This window comes from Ptychodera flava, chromosome 15 (assembly GCF_041260155.1).
Source record: "Ptychodera flava strain L36383 chromosome 15, AS_Pfla_20210202, whole genome shotgun sequence".
NCBI lineage: Eukaryota > Metazoa > Hemichordata > Enteropneusta > Ptychoderidae > Ptychodera > Ptychodera flava.
In genome coordinates this window covers 20522412-20544008 of record NC_091942.1, presented here as the reverse complement: position 1 = coordinate 20544008, position 21597 = coordinate 20522412, and the positions used below count along the sequence as shown (strand labels likewise).

The 21597-nt window shown below is 35.6% G+C and overlaps 1 protein-coding gene across 2 annotated transcripts; it reads left to right on the top strand.

Moving 5' to 3' along the window:
- The first annotated feature begins 129 nt into the window (after window positions 1-129).
- LOC139151482 (UNC93-like protein MFSD11) lies at window positions 130-19725 on the top strand. 2 transcript variants are annotated; one of them, XM_070724312.1, is made up of 11 exons: window positions 130-272; window positions 6061-6328; window positions 7035-7190; window positions 7794-7917; window positions 8625-8668; window positions 10117-10155; window positions 11718-11783; window positions 12614-12736; window positions 14841-15009; window positions 15530-15665; window positions 16178-19725. In XM_070724312.1, exons 1-11 carry the CDS (start codon window positions 138-140, stop codon window positions 16418-16420), a joined length of 1503 nt encoding a protein of 500 aa, XP_070580413.1. In that variant the 5' UTR covers window positions 130-137; the 3' UTR covers window positions 16421-19725. The 2 variants fall into 2 exon arrangements, with proteins under 2 accessions (XP_070580413.1, XP_070580414.1); XM_070724313.1 differs by lacking the exon at window positions 10117-10155.
- Window positions 19726-21597: the final 1872 nt, after the last annotated feature.

The window sequence follows — 21597 nt, the reverse complement described above, 5'->3', positions numbered from 1 at the left end:
TTCTCAATCTGTTGGAGAACTGGCTTCGTCAGTATACTATATACCTACCCAAATCCATGCCACCTAAAGCTCTCACAACGTACAAGGAGACACAAAGCCGTCGACCTTGACCCTACGTGTCACATGATTTCAGTCACATGACAAAGAAGCCCTCTCGCGCTGAAGAACGAACTGTCAACATGGCGTGTGATATTCGTCTGGTCAACGTGATCATACTTGGCTTTGCCTTCATGTTTTTATTTACCGCTTTCCAAACATGTTCGATGATAGAGGTAAGTTTTATTCAGCAGGTGAACATTATCTGGAAAATTGCCGGCGCTGCACAGTCGGACCGCTTGTACGGTTTTGATAACCATACGGTAACGGGTACAGGTGTGTACCCTGGCGGTCACTCTACTCTACTCCTTGCCTGGAGTGAGAAAGGAAAACAAATTTTCTGGTGAACGCAGTGTGAAGTCAAAATAACATGCCCGATCGATAAATGGGTTATATTCTACTGTATGTTTTTTTGCTTTATTGTTTCATATTCAAGCCACAAGCACCCATTTCTCAGCAGAGAAAGTGGATCACATGACGATGTTCTGTTGCATGTGTAGGAGTTGGGGGCGTGGCGGTTCATTGATTGAAATCGGTGGTAGTAGTACCTGGGACTAGTATACCTATATTCGTCCCAGGTAGTACTGACCATAAAATTCTTTTGGGCCCCCCCCCCCCCATCAGTTTAATCATAGACAGTCTATGGTTTAATAGGGGTACTTACCTCTGAGAAGAACGTCAAATCCAACCTTTAAGAGGTTTAGAGTTAGGGTTTGAGTTAGTTATAGATTAGTGTTAATTTAATAATTAACAAATTAAGTATTTAAAAAGGGGAGGGCGGCTGAGAAAGTCTTTCCAAAAATTTGTTTCAAAGAAAAATGAAATTCTTGTGGTTACTTCGAAGGTGTTTCCGAGAAGGGAGCCAGGGACAAGCTAACGATAATATCGAAAGGGGTCCAAATGACCACAAGATTTTTCTGCAAGAAACATTATCAGAATCATGCTGAATTCTAATACACCTAGCCTGGTCCTGGGAGAATTCAAAAGAAGCCAGACCTCTTAATAGATTGTCTCAGGTGCACCAACTTGCAACGCATCCTCTCACCCAAAATAATTTTGAATCATGTAAATAGATGGTAATTATACTAAACTCAGCTGATAAGAGAAGAAGTTGCATCTTGGTAATTCTGTTTTGATATCATTCAGCCACAAACCATTGTCTCCAAATCACTAAGTGGTGTGTATTATAAGGATTATTTTACTGATTTCCGATTTAGCTGCAAATGAACATTTTATTTAACCCTTTGAGCGCCTAAGTCCATTTTTGTCACTTTTAAAAAATATAGTCCAATTTTTTTCAGATTTTTGTCGAAATTTTGATAACAAACTGTAGTCAATGAAATGTGATGTCGTTTTAGTCCAAAATTATCAAAAAAGGTCATAACAATTCATAAAAATTGGCAGAATGTGGCATTAAAATTTTGATGGGAAAAATTACAGCACTCAAAGGGTTAATAACAAAACTCTCACAGCATCAGATAGTGCGTGACAGTCAGTTTGTAAACACATCATCAACAAAATAATTCCCACGGTCAAAAGTTGTAAATGTTTCTTGCAAAGGGTGTGACGTGATATTAATGGTTTTGCACATGCATTCCAAAAGGGGAAACACGGTGAAACAACTGAGGAAGCCTGATAACACTGACTGGCAAGTTGCCCTCAACATAAAAGTGGTCTTGTGATAATGTAATGTTATAATCTGAGTATATGGCAATCTTTAGGTAAAGAATAGGATCAACAATAGAACCTTGTGAAAAATGTACACGATAAATATTTTACAGAATAGAAGGCTATTAAACTGCCCTTTGTTCCTACTGTCTGTTGTATCTCACGAAATAATCACAAAACGATGCAGTTTGTTTACTATTTTAGATTTTAGATATTTTTCTTTTCAGAAAAGAAGGAAGCAAATTATCTTGATGACTAGTTTGATTTATCACCTCCTATTTGGAGGGTGTGTTACATACTAAGTTAGTTCCTGCATTCTTCACATTTTGTACAACAGCTTACAATATTGATTGTAAACAAAAGTAAAAGTAAATCAACAGTGTGTATATGTAATTACAGAGCCGTTGTGTACCCTATTTCTGCAGGTATCACAGAACCATGGGGTTGCACAGACCCCTTTCTATTCATGCAGCCTTGGATTTGTAGCTTCAGCTAAACTACCAAGTTATCAAATATTTAATCTTTTTCAAAACTTAATGGGTCAGTAGCTGCAGCATCTTTACGGTGATTTTTTTCACTCTTTTTGTTTTAATGTCAACTACAGCTCCTAGCTCTACTCACCAAAGCATGTTGAAACACCTACTTTTTAGTTTGTCAACACTGCATCTAAACATGTGCACCGCACTGTTATTGTTTACATTTGAATTTTAGTGCAGACCAGAATTCACTTCTCAACAATATTAAACAATGCAGTTTACACATGTACAGCCTGAGTTGTCAAGCTGAATATTGTTTACCTCAACATGCCTTTGGGAGTACAACAAGAAACTGTAGTTGACATTAAAAAACACAAATGATGCAAAAATCATCAAAAGTCTCAGCATACTGGCCCCTTGAAGTCCTACTTTTCTGATCGTACATCTAACGTTCAGTAACCAGAATGTAATTTCATATCTTCTATGAACAGAAAACAGTGTTCCATTTCATAGAGATGGCTTGTGTGTTAACTTATATTGACAGCAAGTCAAACTCATCAAAGTGGATGCTGGAAAGAAAAATCTGAGGAGCAATTATTTTTTTTCAGTCTGACCTAAACCTCTGATATCCCAAGAGTCACAAATTCAAATGTTAATGTGAGTGCAAGCAGCACATTGACATCATGTCAATTTAAAAAAAAAAAGGATCACTTTCTTATGTGTCCAATCTGGTTACCTAGGATTGTGTAGTACATCTGGCAGGGTGATTTCTCTCCAGAATTGTTAAAAGTTTATCAAAATTATTGCACTCATAGTTAATGCGTGGACATGTTAATTACATAAGCGAGTGCATGACTACATGAACACTACATGAACACTACATGAACATTACATGAACACTACATGAACACTACATGAACATTACATGAGCTGAATTTTGGATAACAGAGTGAAAATTAATTTTTAAGACAGGTACACAAAGTATATACAAAGAGTCAAAGAAAAATGTCTGGGTTAAACCACCAAATCAAAAATATGATAACATTGTTAAAATAAAGGCCTAGAATGATCCGTAATGGAACCAGTTAGGTTTGTACTGATGGCCCCGATTTATATTCAATTGAAATATGCATTATGATGTGAATAAGCTATTTATTTATGCTTATCTATTCATTATTTGTGTATTCATTCATTTAATTGCTTGTTGATTGACAGATTAATTGCTTGGTCGACTGTTTAACACCAATTTTAGGGTTGGACATCAAAGTACATTTCAGTGAATAACCTCTTAAATTCTTACTAGGGCAACTACTCAAATAATGAGGAATCACCTTTGTTTTGTAAAGTCAGGAAAGATTATATTTATGGACACAGAAAGTCACAATAAGTTGGTATTATTGTCACACAATAAGTTGGTATTATTGTCACATTTTTTTCACCAAGAGAGGAGTAATTTATTTTATCATGCTGATCAGTGGAAGGAATTGTGAAACCTTGATATTAGGGGGTTTGGCTGCATGGGGTATGTTTATGATTGTATGTACACAGTGCAAAGTTTGAGCAGGGTCCGTGTATGCCTGGAAGGTCCTTGGATTTGAAGCCTCCAGGAAAGTCCTGGAAAAATCCTGTAATTGAGCCTAGGAATGTCCTGGAAAATTGATTTTCAAAACTGACAGGATGATCATTCGTGATATCTTAACAGTGAGAACGTGCGTTATAAAAAGAAGCTAAAATATCCCTGCAATTGTCATTTTTGCGTTTTGTTGTAAAATTCGTAAAATGAATGGACGCACTTAGACCACTCTGTAGAAAGTAGGGCTCCCTGTTTCGTTTATACGTAAACAGGAGAGAAAAGCAAAAACATGAAAAGCGAACTTACATGTACTTTTCACTTCTTCAACAAAAGCTGAAAAACAGTATATGATAGCAGTTTTCTTGTTTTTATTTCTTTGTATCAAAAAGGAATAACTGTTGGACGCGTTTTGCCACGGATTACCCCGGCTGGCATATGCGCAAGCTCTCAGCTTGAGCACAAATCCGTTTTTGACCTTCCATGCCAGATCATTCGTGATATCTTAAGGTGGTTGGAAAGGCTAGAGCGTCAGTTATAAATTTCAACAAAACTATTAAAATATAAAAGTAGTCAACATTCTCTGTGGAATAAAAAAAATTAGACATTTGGGCACAAAGGCATTGCAGAGTTATAGCCTGTTAAAACTTCTGAAAAACTGACCAAATAAGAAGAAGTTGGGGAGTCCTTAGTGTATTAACTATGGTAGAGGTCCCCTAGCTTTTAATAAAATGTTTGAAAAGGGAAAGTCATTATTTGCTGTTTTTCAGGAAAGTTTGACAAGGCGGTGCTGGCATTCAGAGTGAGTGACTGCTATTGTAAATGCATTTTTAGATTCTTTGAGTGTCAAAGAGGTGTCAAAAGTGAGATTAACCAAAAAAACTGCTCTATGACTTCAAAAGAGGGGTGCAAATATGGCTTGTTTTCAACATTTTTGACAGAATAACAGTTTTCCTACATAATTGTATACCAATTTAATCCACTTTCGAAATGAGATATGGACATGGAATTTTTACAGCCTATTAACAAGGTCACAGATAAGATTTGTACGGCACAATTTTCCTGTATTTGAAGTACTTTTTGAAAAATCACATTTTGAAATTTGAAAGAATTTTTAATAATTTTTTGATATATAAACCCATGTAAAATCATAAAAACAAATTTTATTTACAAATCCTGCTGTACAAATCTTACAATAAATAGTGTCAACATATTTATAACTAATTTGGTAATATTAATACTATCCAATTATTATTAAATTCAAATATGTAAAAAAAATATGAAAAATTAAATTTTAATATTTACTGGTGTCATATTTCAAAATCATGGCTGCAAATATACAATTTTTATATTCTTTGGAGAAAATATTAACTAAGAGAGTTATCCTGAAAATTTGAACTAAATATCTTGATTCTAACACTTGAAACTTGACATTAACTCTGAGAAAAGAATTGGTGCAAAAATAGCCTTTCCAACCACCTTAACAGTGATATATATATATATATATATATATATATATATATATATATATATACATATATATATATATATATATATATATATATATATATATATATATATATATATATATATATATATATATATTATATATATATATATATATATATATATATATATATATATATATATATATATATATATATATATATATATATATATATATATTTATGTGTATCATACCAGTGTATTGATGGCCCAAATACAGTGATCTTATTGATCTTATTGGTCGAGACATGAAAAGAACTGGGTGTATTGGCGATATACCCCGGCTGGCATATGCGCAAGCTCTCAGCTTGAGCAAAAATACGTTTTTGACCTTCCATGCCAGAATTTCAATATACTGTTATGATATAAAAGCAATAAAGCACACCCAGCGACGGTATACCACTCGATTTTGACCAGTCCACTTCATATGCACTCGCTATCGCTCATGCATATATGTCGCTAACTGGTCAAACTCTCGTGGTATACCATCGCTGGGTGTGCTTATTGCTTAAATATAATCATGATATATTGTACAGATGACATCTTGATAATGGTATTTTGGACCTCAAAAAGTCCTTTAAAATTGATGAATAGTCCCTGAGTTTTATAAAGTGACTTTGAGAGTGTGGACCCTGTTTAAGGTAGGTTGAAGATTCTATGCTTCAGTATGTCTTATAGTAAGCAGAAACTGCAGAAACATAGTTCTCTGTGTAAAACCTGTTTTTTTCTCTCTTCTAATTCTAGCAAACAGTTTTGAATAGTGTGATCAATGAAACTGAACACTCAAACTCAAGCCATAATTTCACCGGCAGTGGCTACACCAGCCTGTCCATCATCTATGCCGTCTTTGCCACATCCAATTGGATTGCTCCGTCTGTGGTCAGTGTCATTGGCCCTAAATGGTCAATGGTCGCTGGTGGAGTCACATACGCGTTATTCATTGCCGGGTTTCTCAAGCCAACAGAGTGGATTCTGTACACTACGTCAGTGTTGGTTGGGATAGGTGCAGCAGGTAAGAGCAGAGTACAGAACAACTGCCTGTCCATCTGCCAAGGGCTGGCAAGGGCAGGTCTATTTCTGGCCTAGTAGTTGAAATTTTTACAACTTTATCAGCCTAAGTGACAGGTTGTAATTTCAGTCATCTGACATTTGAGGCAAGAACTTTACGATGTTGACAGTATATGAGTCATAATTATCTGGCCAAGTACGGTTTACAATATGAGTGTATATGCAATTGAGTGCCTGTATCGGTATTTGTGCGTAAAATGTTATTGATGTACATTATTTTGCCACAAAATAATCACTGCAATTCCCCTGATTACCCATTTCGACAGCACTGAAAAGTCCATCTATTTGTGTGAGATAATTAATTTGAAAGCTTAAAAGTTAAACATTGTATTGCGGTTTAAAAATAAAAACTGATGAAAAAAACAATGAAAAGGAATAACACACTTTAGGAGAATCAAAACTTTCCTTCCTTTTCAAATAAGATGATAAATGCAACCATCTGCTACTAAAAAACATTCAAAGGAGATCTTCAATAGATTAATTCTATCCCAGCTCCTGTGTGCCCAGGACTGGCTTTTCCATTTATCATGTATGAAGACCAGTGGAAAGATCTGTAAATCCAACACTGTTGAATTTAATATTTAAAGTACACTATGGAATGTACTTCCATTCTTATTTTAACTTCCATTTCTGCATGTTTTCAATTTCAGTGATATGGACTGGCCAGGGTAACTTTCTCACCATAAATTCAGACACGGAAACCATTGGTCGTAACAGCGGTATATTCTGGGCCTTGCTGCAGTGTAGTCTCCTCTTTGGAAACCTTTTTGTCTACTTCGAATTTCAAGGACAAACTAATATACAAGGTGAGTTGTTGACCTGAGAAACACACCCATTTAATTGTTCTATTTTTAATGGCAATCAAATATTATAAGAATACAGGGTTTGTGTTTTCCCAGTGTTTTGGTCCGAAGGCTCTTTGGTTATCTCATAATTTGTTGGTTCAGAATGTCTTTAGTAGTCAACAAATATGTAGACAGCCAATGACTGTGTTCAGTTTTAAGAATTTTATATGAAACTACTGTTGTTTGTTGTCTTAAAACTGTAGTCCACAGTGTTTCTGATCTGATAAATGTTACTGAATCAAAATTCATGCCATATTTTAGCAACTGCTATGATAACCAGTGACAGTTGTAAACTTAGTATACCTGGCTGAAAAGTGTAAAAGTCACTTCTACCAGTACTTATGTGTATGACATCAACTTATTTCAACCTTTCTTTCAAGATTGATGTGTTTTTGTCACCCTTGAAAAGTCAACAAAGTTAATACAGAAGACACCTGTTTTCCATATTCACTCCTTCTCTGTAATATTTCCAATGGTAAAGTAACTCGTATGAAATTGAAAAAATTGGTATTCATTTTCAATGTAACTCCACTCATTAAAATCTCTCTTTTCTTCATCCAACAGTGCATACACGAACCACTGTGTTTATAGTCTTGCTGGTCGTAGCTTGCATTGGCATTCTCATGTTTTTACTGCTCAGAAACAAACGATCCACAGACAGCGATGACTTGCTGACCATTAATGTTGGGTTAGTATACATTTATCTTATTTGAAAATATCCTTATTACTCAGAGTCAGGTCTTTGATCACTGGGTGTACGTACATTTATTGTGTTCTATGTTTTAATGGTTTTTGGTAACACGAGACATAACAGTATTTGTCTCAAACATAATCCCCACAGTAATTAATATTTTTGCGAACACAATATTGACTCTGCTACTTGTGATGTTTTGGGGCGTATTTTCTTCTAACAGAGTGATTTTGTTTAAAAACGTTTTTTGTTATGAATAAATCTTTCTCAAAGTTACAATTCAGAGTTTGCCCTCTTCAACAAACAGATCAAATTTTCTTCAGTCTGGCGCCATGGAAAATGAACCACAATTCTTCCACATTTGTGAGATTTTTTGAACAGACTCCCACCTACATTACACTTATTATTGATGCCTGAAATAACACGTGTGAAATTTCTGTCAATATTCTGTCAGTACAATGATGGCTACACTCATTCTGTCCTAGATTTGGTATTAGCACTGATATTAACTACCTACTTATGGTGACAATTTTGTAATCTCAGCCCCAAGGGTTGAAGAAAGCAATTTTGTTTTTATAGTATATGATAGTTATCATCATATTCATAAACATTAATATTTCTTGCAATTACCAGTGTGTAACGTTCAAAAAGATGTTCATTTTTACTTGCAAATAAACAACTGTATTTTATGTTTCTGTCTCTAGCTCCGGTGATGAGAAGAAAAAAGAGGGTCCAGTTCAAGCATTCAGTGAGTACCAACAATGTGTGCACAAGCGTGTGCATAACCCTTGTCTGTAAACGTGGGTCTGTGTTTGTAGATGACTCAACTCTGATGATTGCAGGAAATCGGAAGGTCTATTTAGCTTTCAGTAACTTCATAGAATGTGTGTTCATTTGTGTGTGTATGTCCGTCGCCTTTGTTTTTATCTGTGCCTCTGTGTACAGAGTGTATTCTGTATATGTTCCATCTCTGATGATAGTTCTGAAGGTCAAGCTCAAGATTTCAGCAGGTATTTTAAATGTGTGTGTGCATCCCTCTACAGGTGTGTCTGTATATGGGTTTATCTGTATGTATGTGTTTATATTTGAGTGTCTAAATGTAAATTGTATGAATATTGTATTACCACAGCAGTTGTTGTATCCTTTCCAATTCCTGTCCTTATGAGATATTACTTTGCTCTCATCAGCAAACCACAAGTACTGGACAAAATTAATCACGTTACCATGAATTTAACACACATCAGTGCATCAATACTAAAACACACTGATCCAGCTTTGTAGAAAAGTAACATTTGCAACGTTGATTGGGCAACTACATATTTAACCACCACAGTGACACTCCATTGTAACTTCATCAATTTTATGGTGTAGCATATGGATCTGTGTACAGAAAGAAGTAAAACAAGGACATAAGTAACAACTTTCAGTTGTTTCGTTCTGGGACTTTGGAGGCTTGTTACTGTTAACACCAAATAGCAAGAAAATTTTAATTTCCCATTTCCCAAGCCATTTTCTAAAAGAATGTGCAAAGTATTAAAAAATGGGCTTTACAGAGTACTGTAAACATATCGTAAAACTGTCACAGTGGTTTCCAAGCTGTCATTTAGTCCCATACAACTCACACGCCTGATAAGGTTGGATCCTCTAATTGCATGATCTCAGTCGACAAGGGGTCTATCAGGACTGTAAACGATTATTAGTTCGACCGTATAGTTGTCAGCAACACCAAGTGGATAGATGTTGTAGGTTTGCTACTTTTTGTTTGCCTGATTGGTTTGGTAACTTTCTGTCAGGATAAACATAGCAACATCACAGCCATGTGATTGATATACACTTGTTATTTGCCGTTTTTCAAAGCAGGGAAATCACCAGAATCTTGTAAGAGAGACTTGTCAAAAATGACAATGTTCAGTAATCTGAGCTCATCCTTTGGGTTGATGGCCGCGGGTCACAGTTCAAAATCACCGTAACATCAGTTGTGGGAGACGGAATTCCAAATCTCTCTACCCTGACACTGAACAGCCATCATAAAACATGGTGCTATTCTATATAAGATGCATTCATTCAGTACTTCTTTCATACATATGTTACACATAGGTCATAAAAGTAATATTGATATATAACCCCGTAACAATATCTCTCATAATATCTTATTCCAACATCTATCCTCAATATAACTTTCAATTTAATCCATAGGAGTTCGACACGCAAGTAGTAGAACTATAGGTAGACTGGGTATGTACCAAAGTGTGAGAATAAAACATGATATAATCAGATCTTGCGCAATTAGTTCTAGAATGTGTATTATTTCAAGCTCAAGGCCAGTGCTTGCAAAGAAGAAGCTGCTGGCATATTGGTGAAATTAGAAATTCTATTAAGACTTGGTGCTTGCTGAATATGGGTGACACTGGTCTTAATTGGTGCTAAGATGGTACTTCCTGCCATCATGCTGCAGATGACGCCATGGTTGTAGTGTTGTTTATCTTGTTCCTTAGCTGGTTTGCATCATTCAGTTGAATTTGTAGGCGTAAACTCTAACCTTTAACCTCTCATTTCACAATTGATGCTGTAAAGTGCCATTAAGTCATCCATTCAAACTATCTCATCTAACCATTACTGACCACAAGCACTTTAGGGACTGTATGTTTATAGTTCCTTCACACCGGACACTCATTCCGAGCACACAATATGTTACAGATGTGCAAAAACTGCAAAGCTATATCTGCTTGAAATTCCGCGGCACCAAACATGGTTACCTTCTGGGTCAAAGGTCACCAGGCTACTGTAAAATAAGTCTTTTTAGCCAGCATGCATTTTAGCCAATTTAGCTAAGTGTTTAAATTCGCTGATTGAAGATGCAGGGCCTGAAAATTTTCCTTTTTTCCACTGGTCCCAGGACCATGGCAGTGACCTGTATTTTTCCACTGGTCCTAAGGTAAAATCCGCTGGTCCACAAAAATTTGTATAACAAAACAAGAATGATTCATTTCTCTTGTTATATTTGCATTAATTTCTATCAGATTTGCTGGGAATGCACAACATCAAAGATTTTGTCAATTTTTGTAATACAGACACATTGCATATACATATATTGACAGATTTCTCAAGTTCTTGTTCAGTAATTTCATCTATCCATTTGTGCTGGTCCACAGACTTTTGAGGGGTAATTTTATATGGTCTTGAGATATAATAAACGACTAGTACGGGACCTTGGACCAGTGTTATTTTCAGGCCCTAAAGATGTGGCTTAATATTTAAACCTTTCCCCATTTTGACTACGGTTAAGTGTCTTTCCAGCTAAATTAAAAACATGCCGATTGCAATGAAATCCCAAAATCGCTGAAAAAGCATGCAGCTAATTCAAAGTGTTTCATAGTACATGTGGTGGAACACTGCAGAAAGAGTTTACTAATTACATTAGGGAACCATTTTGTTTCAGGCTGAGATGAGATTTTACGTGACATATACATGAATTATTTACATATCATAACTCAGTGAGTGGATAAACCGTGCCATTGCTACTAAACTCATGACTGCACATACTAACAGTTAGCCCAAATCTTTTAGACATACAGCGGAAATACTTTTCATACCCTGCCATGTATAGGCTTGACCATATACATCAGAAGGGATCTTGATCTGCGAAGGCTAACATTCTACTGGTGAATTGTGTGTTCTCTCTTAAGTTGTGTACTTTGACTTGTGTTTGAACCATATGGATTAACACAACATCAATCTGATCACAAATATGGTATATAATTTAACTTTTGAAAATGATGTATTTCATTCTTTCACAGAGAGGGCATTTCAACTGCTGAAGACAAGGGAAATAATACTTCTGAGTGTTTGCTTTGCTTATACTGGTGAGTTTTATAAAGTAATAAAAACAGTAACGTTTATTTAAGACTTCATGAACAGGTAAGTTGTCAAGATGGCAACAACATGTACAAACTTTTTTATAATGACATAACTTCAAAAAGTAAGTGGTTAGTAATCTGTTTTAAAAAATAGCAAGTGCTCATCACCGAAACATCAAAGCTCTTTTCTAGCTACATAGTGATTTGCAGGGACCTGTAAGGCCAAGGTGGTTTAGGAGATGTGATGCCACAGTAAAGCTGTATGGGTTTTATGTGTTGCCTGTCACTGGGTCACATTTCCTTTACATATGTCATATAGAAGTGTCTTCGCACTTTGGGGATGCTGGGGTCAGCATGCTGTGTCAAATTTGGAGAACGTGTCAGATTTTGAGTTTTTGACCCCAAAATCTTGAAAAGAAACTGCGATAATTGTACAAATAAGATTAAACATGTGATATGGTAATAATTACTGCTTATAAATTTGTTTTTGTTATAGTTCCACAAACAAAGTCTCAAATTGCAGATGGTTGAAGGGTAATAGTCTTCGAAACTGTGCCTGTGTGAGTTTTGTGTTTACAAATAATGTATTTCTAGATGCACCTCATCTTCGAGCACCAAGCTGCAACATTTAAAGTATACAATGTAGAGAATGACAGACAAGTTTTAACCTTCATCAATCACTATAGTACCTTGGATACAGTGTTTACATCGGTCGTATGGGTCCCATACGACCTTGAGAGCAGTTACGATGACTGTATCCCTTTAACATTTTGTAGGAAACAAAAACCACCATTATTCTGACTTTTTTGTGGTTTAAATTTTGATTGTTTTGCCAGGATTTGAATTAACATTCTTCAGTGGTGTGTATGGAACATGCATTGGAAACACAAGTCAGTTGGAAAATTCCAAGAGTCTCATTGGTTTGAGTGGAATGCTGATAGGTATCGGAGAAATTATAGGTGAGTCCGGCAGATACATTGCTGTCGTTTTTCCTCCAAAGAGGGGATTTTACAATTAATAATTCATGGATACTTTTGCTGTTCATCAAGAAGCAAAGTTGTGCTTTGTTGCCTGATTTTGATATACGAACATTTCATGACTAATACAGCAGTAATTGTACTTTATACAATGGAACATGCAGGCTTCAAATTAATAGACATTTCATTGCCAACATTGAAGGAGAACGCGGCTCAGGGACAGATATTCAGACTCTCAAACTTTTACAATTCTTTCTGATCTACACTTGTGGGAGTTCATTTTAAAGCTCTTAGTGTAAGAAAACTTTTCACTACTCAGGTTTGCGAACATCGAAAATTTTATTTTTCTCCATAGAGTTAACACAGGGATGGTGGCCATTTTGAATTTCAAATATCTGTGAATCTTGATGAATTTGTTTTTTCTAGTGCCAAAATTTGCATGGTGACCCCCAATTTTATTCTTGATTTTGACAGAGAATGGTTGCAAGATTCCTTTAGGAAAGTTTAAGCAAAAGTTTTCTTTCTCTGTTCCAGGATGCGTGTTTCTGTCCAGAACTTGACTTCTCAGTATGATACTAAGCTCACAGTCCAATGTTACTGTTGGCTATTGAATTTTAATCTGGACTAGAATCCATTGGAATAACATTGCACAGTGCACAAAGAATGCTTTGTGTTGGCATAACGTATCTTTTACATTGCAAATGTTTTTAGGAAGAAGCATTTGTTGTTGCAGAACAAAACTAATGAAAATATCATCATTTTTATCATCACAAAAATGGTATTTATAGTAGCTGAATAAGTGTAGCCACACACTTAAAGGGGAAGTTCACCATGGATGATTTATTTTACATATGTGCTACCTTTGTGGTCACTTACCCGGAAATGCTATTTTTGCCATTTATAACTCGCGCGAATTTTTACAAAAAACGATAGAAATAGTACCAGGAAGTTGCCCATGTAATTTGAATCATGGGAAAAAGCGCCAAGCTTGGAGCTTGCATAATGTGATATGGAAGGGACCATTTTCCCATGGGTATGGCATTGTCCACTCACCCATGCTTAAACCAGGCTGTGCGTATTTACATAATTTTTGTATGTATGTATGTATGTATGTATGTCCGTTTGTGAGGCGTCCGTCCACTCAAATATCTTGAGAACCGCAGTACTTACTGATTTGATATTTGTTGTGTAGATGAAAAATATGATTTTGAGAAACTGTTTTTTTTTTTAATTTTTTGATATTGTTGAAAATAGGCAAATTAATGCCAAAAAAGGTGTTTTTGGTAAAAAATCTTCTTCTTCATAACCGCTGGTCAGACAGCTTTGTTATTTGGTATACAGGTCCCTAGGGATAACCCAACTTAGATTTGTTAAAATTGTGATGAAATATGCAAATCTGTATTTTTACAGAATTTTTTTCCATTTTTGGTCAGGCCATCCTGAAATGAGCTATCAAAGATATCCACCTTCTTCATCAATACATGTGTCACAAAAGGTTATTCTCTACATAACACAGCAGAGCTCTGTCAACTGTTGAGTCGCTTGTTTTTTCAAAACCGCTAGTCAGACAGCTTTAATATTTGGTTTACAAGTCCCTAGGATGACCTTAGTGAGATAATTTCATACAGTCAGGAAATACTTAATTTTTTATCCATGTCTATTGTAGCTTCAGGGACTTTGGCCCTATGTTTATTGTTTTTGTTAAAAATCTTGTGAGTTATAAATGGTGAAAATAGTTTTACTGGGTAAATGACCACATGGCTACCACATATGTAAACATCATCCTTGGTGAACTTCCCTTTAAAGGGGCAGTCCTAAATCCCAGGTTCTCGCATTAGTCGTTGTTGACATTGAATATTTACATGGTGGTAGCCCTTTGTTTTCCATTGAACTTTGTATCAAATTGACTGATTTACTTGAAGATAAAGCTGATACATGACATGCTCCTTTTAAGATATAAAAAATAGACTGGTGATGAATTGATATTTTTAAAATGAATAGTCATCTACATATTCTCTGGATATTTACATTACTCACGTTTTTTTCCAAATTCAGCTTTCATTTCTTGTCTTTGTACCATTTCAAGGCGGTGCTTCATTTGGTTTGTTCGGAAAGCGAACGATACGATTTGGAAGAGATCCCATCGTTTTACTGGGCTATTTTGTCCACATGACGTGTTTTTACTTGATATTCTACAACATACCGGTTGATGCACCATTAAAAAGTGTAAATGATCAGGCGTACATGGAACCAAAGTAAGTATTTGTGATCATGTTCATGTTTATGCCAAGCAGCATTATCTTAGGTATTAGTAGTGAAGGCAGTAATTAAATACCTTCATAAACTAATGCTGTGTTTGACCTCAAGCCAGTTTCTTAGGGATGGACCATTTGATATCCTAGGGGGGGTCTGGAAGATGACGACGTAGCGTTATTCTTTTACCTGATCCTTATTGCATTTTTTTCCACTTTCCCACCTTTTTTTTTGGTCAAGCCTTCTCTGGCTGATTTTTTATTGACATTGGCTTGAAATCTTTTTTTTCGAAAATCTTCAAGACCCCCCCAAGAATATCAAATGGTCCACCCCTAACTTCATAGGACAAGCATTCCTCTGACTGTTGGCATTCATTCAACTTTAAGACAATCATTTTCTGTCCAACCATCGACAATAACGTATCTCTCAGACATACTGATAGGCAGACTTTTGCCAGCTGGGATTCAGTCAGTTGTGGGCCTCAACTTTCTACTTTTTTCCCTTGTATTGCTTTGTTTGCAGTGAGGTGGTGGCGCTGTTATGTGCTTTCATGTTGGGTTTTGGTGACAGCTGCTTCAACACGCAAATCTATTCAATTCTTGGCTTCATGTTTCCAGAGGACAGCGCCCCCGCATTCGCTCTCTTCAAATTTGTGCAGGTAAGGTTAAGGTAGAATGCGCCTTGGGGACAGATATTCAGATTCTGAAAATTTTACAATTCTTTTCTGATCTACCAGTTGTGGGGGCTTGTTTAAAAACTGGAGTAAGAAAAATTTTTACTGTCTTATTCCTAAATTTATTTTTCCCCATAGAGTTAACATAGAGATGGTAGCCATTTTGATATACAAATATCTGTAAATGTTAAATAACTTGTTTTTATAGCACAAAACTTTGCACGGTGACCCCAGATTTTTATTCTTGATTTGGTAAGAGAATGGTTGAAAGTTTTATTTAGGAAAAGTTTAGACAAAAGTTTAAGTCTTTCACTTTCAAGGTGTATACTACCTTAACATGAAAATACTACTATTCGTCTGCAAATTTGTAATTTTTAATTAACAGTGTTGACAGACATACATGTAGGATATTCCATTTATGACCAGTAAAAACTGTGAGCTAATCCACCCTATAAAAGCTATGTTAACTTTTTGACGTCATTTCCTTTGACTTTCAGTCCACCTGTGCAGCAGCTGCATTTTTCTACAGCTTGTACTTGACCCTTCAGTGGCAGCTTTTAATTCTGGTCATATTTGGTACGGCTGGATCATTATGCTTCTTTGTGGGAGTGGAAAGCCAGCCAAGCGGCCAGGGAAGGCTACATGCAAATCTGAAGGCAGCCAGGCTCTGTCAGAACTTCAGGACACGTTCAGCTGGGGGAAGTGGTCAAATTGGAAGAACTGGGACTACTGCCCTCTAGTGACGAAGAATTGTAAACACTTCGCAATGGCGTGTGTAGGCCAAATATCCAACTTTTAAAAAGTTACAATGGATTTCAATGATGAAATACAGTTCCACGTCTTAGGTAAACATTGCAAAATGTACAATATTTTTGTTTTCTTGCAACCAAATCATGCATATTTACTCAAGGATAAAAAAGTTCAGTGTGTATTCCCAAATAACAGTCGTCAACGAAAGCCGAAACTACTTTATCATAACCGGGTAAATCAAACCAGCAACCAGATATTTACATTACTATTCAGAGTACACTTTTACCCCAGGAGAGTAATTATTCAGAGTTTGAAGATATTCACCTTGATGGTAACTCAAAATCATTTTATCAAGATCAGCTAATATGGCCAGTTTTCGACATTTTCTGTGCATTCATTACCTCATGTCAAAGGTCACAGGAACACGTGTTTGATTACCAATGATGATTGATGGTCAAGATCTATTTAAAATGTACTTGAAACATGTGGGTGTTAGTAGCTGATTTATGTCACATCAGAGGGGAACTGAATTGTGTTCAGTATTTGGGGTCAACTGAATTGTTTCAATGTAAGACTAAAAGTTATGTCTAGTTTGTTCACCCAGCAGTTTAGTTTTTTGTCCTGCAGTCTAATTTTTTTGTCCTGCAGTCTAATTTGCCAGTCTGAAGACTATGTTGCTGGTCCTGCATTCTAGTTTGCCAGTCCAAGGACTAGTCCTGTAGTCTAGTTTGCTAGTCTTATAGTCTAGTTTGTTAGTCCTGTAGTCTAGTTTGCTAGTCCTGTAGTCTAGTTTGCTAGTCCTGTAGTCTAGTTTGCTAGTAATTCAGTCTATTGTGCTAGTGCTATAGTCTAGTTTGCTAGTCATATTGTCTAGTTTGCTGGTCCTGTAGTCTAGTTTGCTGGTAACACAACCTAGATTTCTTGTCCTGTATTCATTCTTTATCATCATGCAGGAACATTAGTATTCACCTGTCTGTTATTGAACTGAAGGAATTGCAAATTTACTGTGCCAGGCAAAACAATTGTACTTCACAGATTTTGACTGCCAGATTTGCTATCCCTGTACTTTGAGCCATGATGGAAAGAAAGCATCATCTTTGCCACGTTGAAAATAACTTCGCAAAATGAACTTTATGGTAGCTATTCTGCTTTCGACCAATCAATAATACTTACTTATCCTTGAGAAAGCAAAAACCTTTGCCCATGCTCTCTTACAAAATGTGGAATTTGCAGATTGAATATTCCATCTCATACAGAGCTGTGAATGGAGCCTGCTGTCAACTTCAGTGTAACTCCTGTAGAGGGAGCAATTCACACAACTTGCATGTATGAAGAGAGCATGGTACGATGTACAGTTGCCCACTATACATGCAATGAGGCAGTGCCTGCCCTTCAACAAAATTTCATAATGAAAATTTTTTCATGCCAACATTGATGTATTGTTGGCGGTATCTTCTTGCAATGAAAATCTGTCAATGATCATATTTCTGAGTCGGGCCATTTAAAGAAAATTCTTTGTTTGCCGTCCTTGAATTTTTGAAAAACCTTCCAGCCAGCCAGGGAAAAAACAAACACAGACAAAAAATACATGGGTATTAACATAAGCTCAATTTTTATTTGTTTCCTTTGCTGTGCTCTCGCTGTCGCTCGTAACTTTCGTAAATTACGAACAAAAATGAAAATTTACGAAAAAAAATGAATGCCCGATCGGCCATTTACGAACGATTTTGTTATTTTTGAAGCCTGATTTTCGGTCAAGATTGTGAATTCCGGGGAAATACTGTCATATCTCGTCTTTCAAAACCTACGCTGCCCCTATCATCGGCGCATCGACACATGGTGATAGCTGGCTTTGGACTTTGACCTGTGATAACATGAGCATGCGCGAAAAGGTTTCAAGATCCCCGGGTCTTGTAATCTCATAGTGGTGTGTCATACATTACCAACCCATTACGGTAGTTTCGAGACACCCAAACACTCACATGCTGTCAACTTTCCGAATGGACTGTTGACATGGTTGAAGCGGATCGAGGGAAGCGGGCAGTTACAAATACTTTGGATTGATAGTATCCAGTTGGGAAAGAAAGTTGGGCATAAAAACGGCAACTGATATGAAAAAAACACGAAACAATGAAACCGCCGAGCTAGAAGAGATCAAGAACAGTCAGCCTGAAAGACAGTCGAACTACAGCAGAACTGCAGTCCGGACCGCACATGGTTGAACATGTACTGCAAAGTGTTTTTCTGTGCATGGAGGTGGAAGCGAGCCAGAAATCTTAGATGTCATAGATTTGTCATTTGACGATCTGAAAATTGAATTTTTCAGTCAGCGTGCCAATTTTAATAGGTTTCCTTCAAAATATTTTACAAGAAACTGTCTCAGCAAATGTTATGAATGCTGATAGTTTACTATGATCCAGAGAAAGTGCTGTGCACAGTCCCATGACCAAAAAGTTTATCCAGACAAAAAAAATAAATGACGATCATCAGCAGCGTTTTAAAAGTGTAACTGTCTCTAAGAAAACATTAGCAGGATCACCAGTCTCAGTTTGCGTACTTAAATTTGATTGAGATGAGACAAAATTTGTGCGAAACCACAGACTGCCAAATGTTCTGATCAGTGGTTGTTTAAAAAGAATTTTAGAGATGAACATGGCATAATGACTGCAGATATAGAGGCACCACCTATTAGTACCTATGGATGACGTGCATACTTTCAAAGTAACAGAGCTTTCCAAATATGAAAAACAGGGGACAGATTTTCTAGCATCTAAAACTTGTGCAAACACTGATAATATTTGATAATATTAATGACCGCTTCATAAATTAATATATATAATCATCAACCACTGACTACACACACAAAGGGAGTTATGATTTGTGTCACAATATACTTGAACATGTTATGTTGTGTAATAAAGATAGAGTAATTGAATAACATTCATCGGCCGTTAACCAAAATTACACACTTTATTGAGAAAAGGAAGAAATTTCAATGTTACAAGCATTCATGACCCATGATGTACTGTGTTATTTAATAAATCTTTTGAAAATGTGTATCAAAATATGAGTGTTCATTGTCAAAAAAACTAAAAAGGGATTTTTCATTTTCTTTTGTCTATAATGAAATCATTCATCATTTCTATCCCCTTAAAATCACCTATTGAGTACCAGAAGTGCTTGTTGAAAGTTGGTGGGTTCGGAATAACATAATTTGTGCTTACTAATATTTTTTGAACCCAATTCGTAAATTTACTAACAATTTCGAAAGGCCAGGGAGAGCACAGCTTGTGGAAAAAAAATAATATTTTATTTGTAATAGTGTTAACATTGTGTTTGTTTTCTGAATTTTCTCTGAAAACCTACCAGCACGTGGACGGCAAATAAAGAATTTTATTTAAGTGCCTTATACAATGTTAATGAAAACTGTTAATGCATAACTTGTCAAAAAAGACATCAAGAATCTAACTTTATTACAGTATTTACCTCATAATTGCATCTCTTGTAAGTGAACAGCGAGTGTTTGATTCTGAAGTTTTGATAGAGCCACGTAAATTGGTTCATTTTAATTATGCCCTATTTAGAATTTATTTTTGGGACGATAATATTTACAAGTACAGAAGAAGTAATAAACTAGAGTCTCACAATTAAAATTTAGGCTGAAAAATTTCAAATGGATTTCTCATTTGTAACTTTAATGCTACAAGGTGACAAGATATATTTTTTAAGTGCCTTAAATTTTTTAAAACTTCTTTCTGCCGAAGTTTTTTTATGGTAATAAATGTACAAACAAATAGACAAGTGTTTTATGAACTTCTGAAATAGCATAAATTTCTTTAGACATGTGCACCCAAGTAGCATCCAATTGAAGAACATGTATGTCAATTTAAGCTTATGCTAACCAACAGAAAATGCTTTAAGCAGTCAACCAGTATTGGTTTAACTGCAATATTTCAATTGCTGCATGTCACAACATTGACACATCAAACTTTCAAACTCATTTTTGTTCCATTTCAGAGTTTATATTGTTTGATGTCACTCCCTTGTCATTTGTGATCAGTTATATGTTAAGGTAGAACGCACCTCGGGGACAAATACTTGGGCTCTAAAACTTTTCCAATTCTTTTCTGATCTACTACTTGTGGGGTTCATTTTAAAGCTCTTGGTGTAAGAAAACTTTTCACCGGGTAGTTTTTGGAAAATCGAAAAATTTATTTTTCTTCCATTGAGTTAACACAGGAATGGCGGCCATTTTGAATTTCAAATATCGGTAAATCTTGGGTAATTTGTTTCTCTAGTACCAAAATTCGCACGGTGACCCCCGATTTTTATTCTTGATTTTGAAAGAGAATAGTTGAAAGATTCCTTGAGGAAATCTTGAGCAAAAGTTCAAGGCGCATCTTACCATAAGGTGCATGGCAAAAGGGCCAACAAGCAACACTGTGTAAAAAATGTTGCGCTGTACTTAAATATATGTACAAGCTAAAGCCTTGGTAAATATAGACTTGGCTGCATAGCTTTTGGGAAATTTCATGTTAAATTATTCAAACAATGTTATTAACAGGTAAAATTTTTACTTGAAACAGGTGATTTTATATTTTACGATCGATTTGATTGAAAAGCTACTGAATTACAATTTACTGCTATTATTCTAGACAACTGCTTCAAATTTAAAATTGACATTTTGAATTGGAATGTTTATAGAAAAGTTGTAATTTCCAAATACATGTTATTTTTCGACGACAAGTACTTTAAATTTTAAAGTTTTTAATATATCTACACAATATAAATATGCTTGACAAATATCAAACATCCCTGTACGTTACCGTGCTAGCTACAATAATAAAAGAGTTTTGCCATCAAAAGTCATACAAATTAAACGAAACTAACTGCCAAAATTGATGTAGATAATGTAGATACTTTTAGAGCACTCATCATAAAACATTAATATTTGTTATTGCATTTCAGGGTTGATTTCTTTGAATAGTTATGGGAAATGATATTTCTTTGTATACGTGGGGTTGTAAATAAGAAATTTTGGGGTTGAATACCCACTGAATGTTTTAAAACAACACTTAAAGTCAAGTTGGGAAGATTTCTGTTACAAGTTTGTGAATTGACCTTGAAAGAATCTTAATTTTGAAAAAATCTCTATGGTGAGATGTCT

What these genes read in the sequence shown, in the direction of transcription:
- LOC139151482 (XM_070724312.1), top strand. Translation starts at nt 138, where the DNA reads ATGACAAAGAAGCCCTCTCGCGCTGAAGAACGAACTGTCAACATGGCG. An exon ending in GGGTCCAGTTCAAGCATTCA is followed by an intron (nt 8,669 to 10,116) that starts GTGAGTACCAAC and finishes TTTAATCCATAG; the next exon opens with GAGTTCGACACGCAAGTAGT. An exon ending in TAGAACTATAGGTAGACTGG is followed by an intron (nt 10,156 to 11,717) that starts GTATGTACCAAA and finishes ATTCTTTCACAG; the next exon opens with AGAGGGCATTTCAACTGCTG.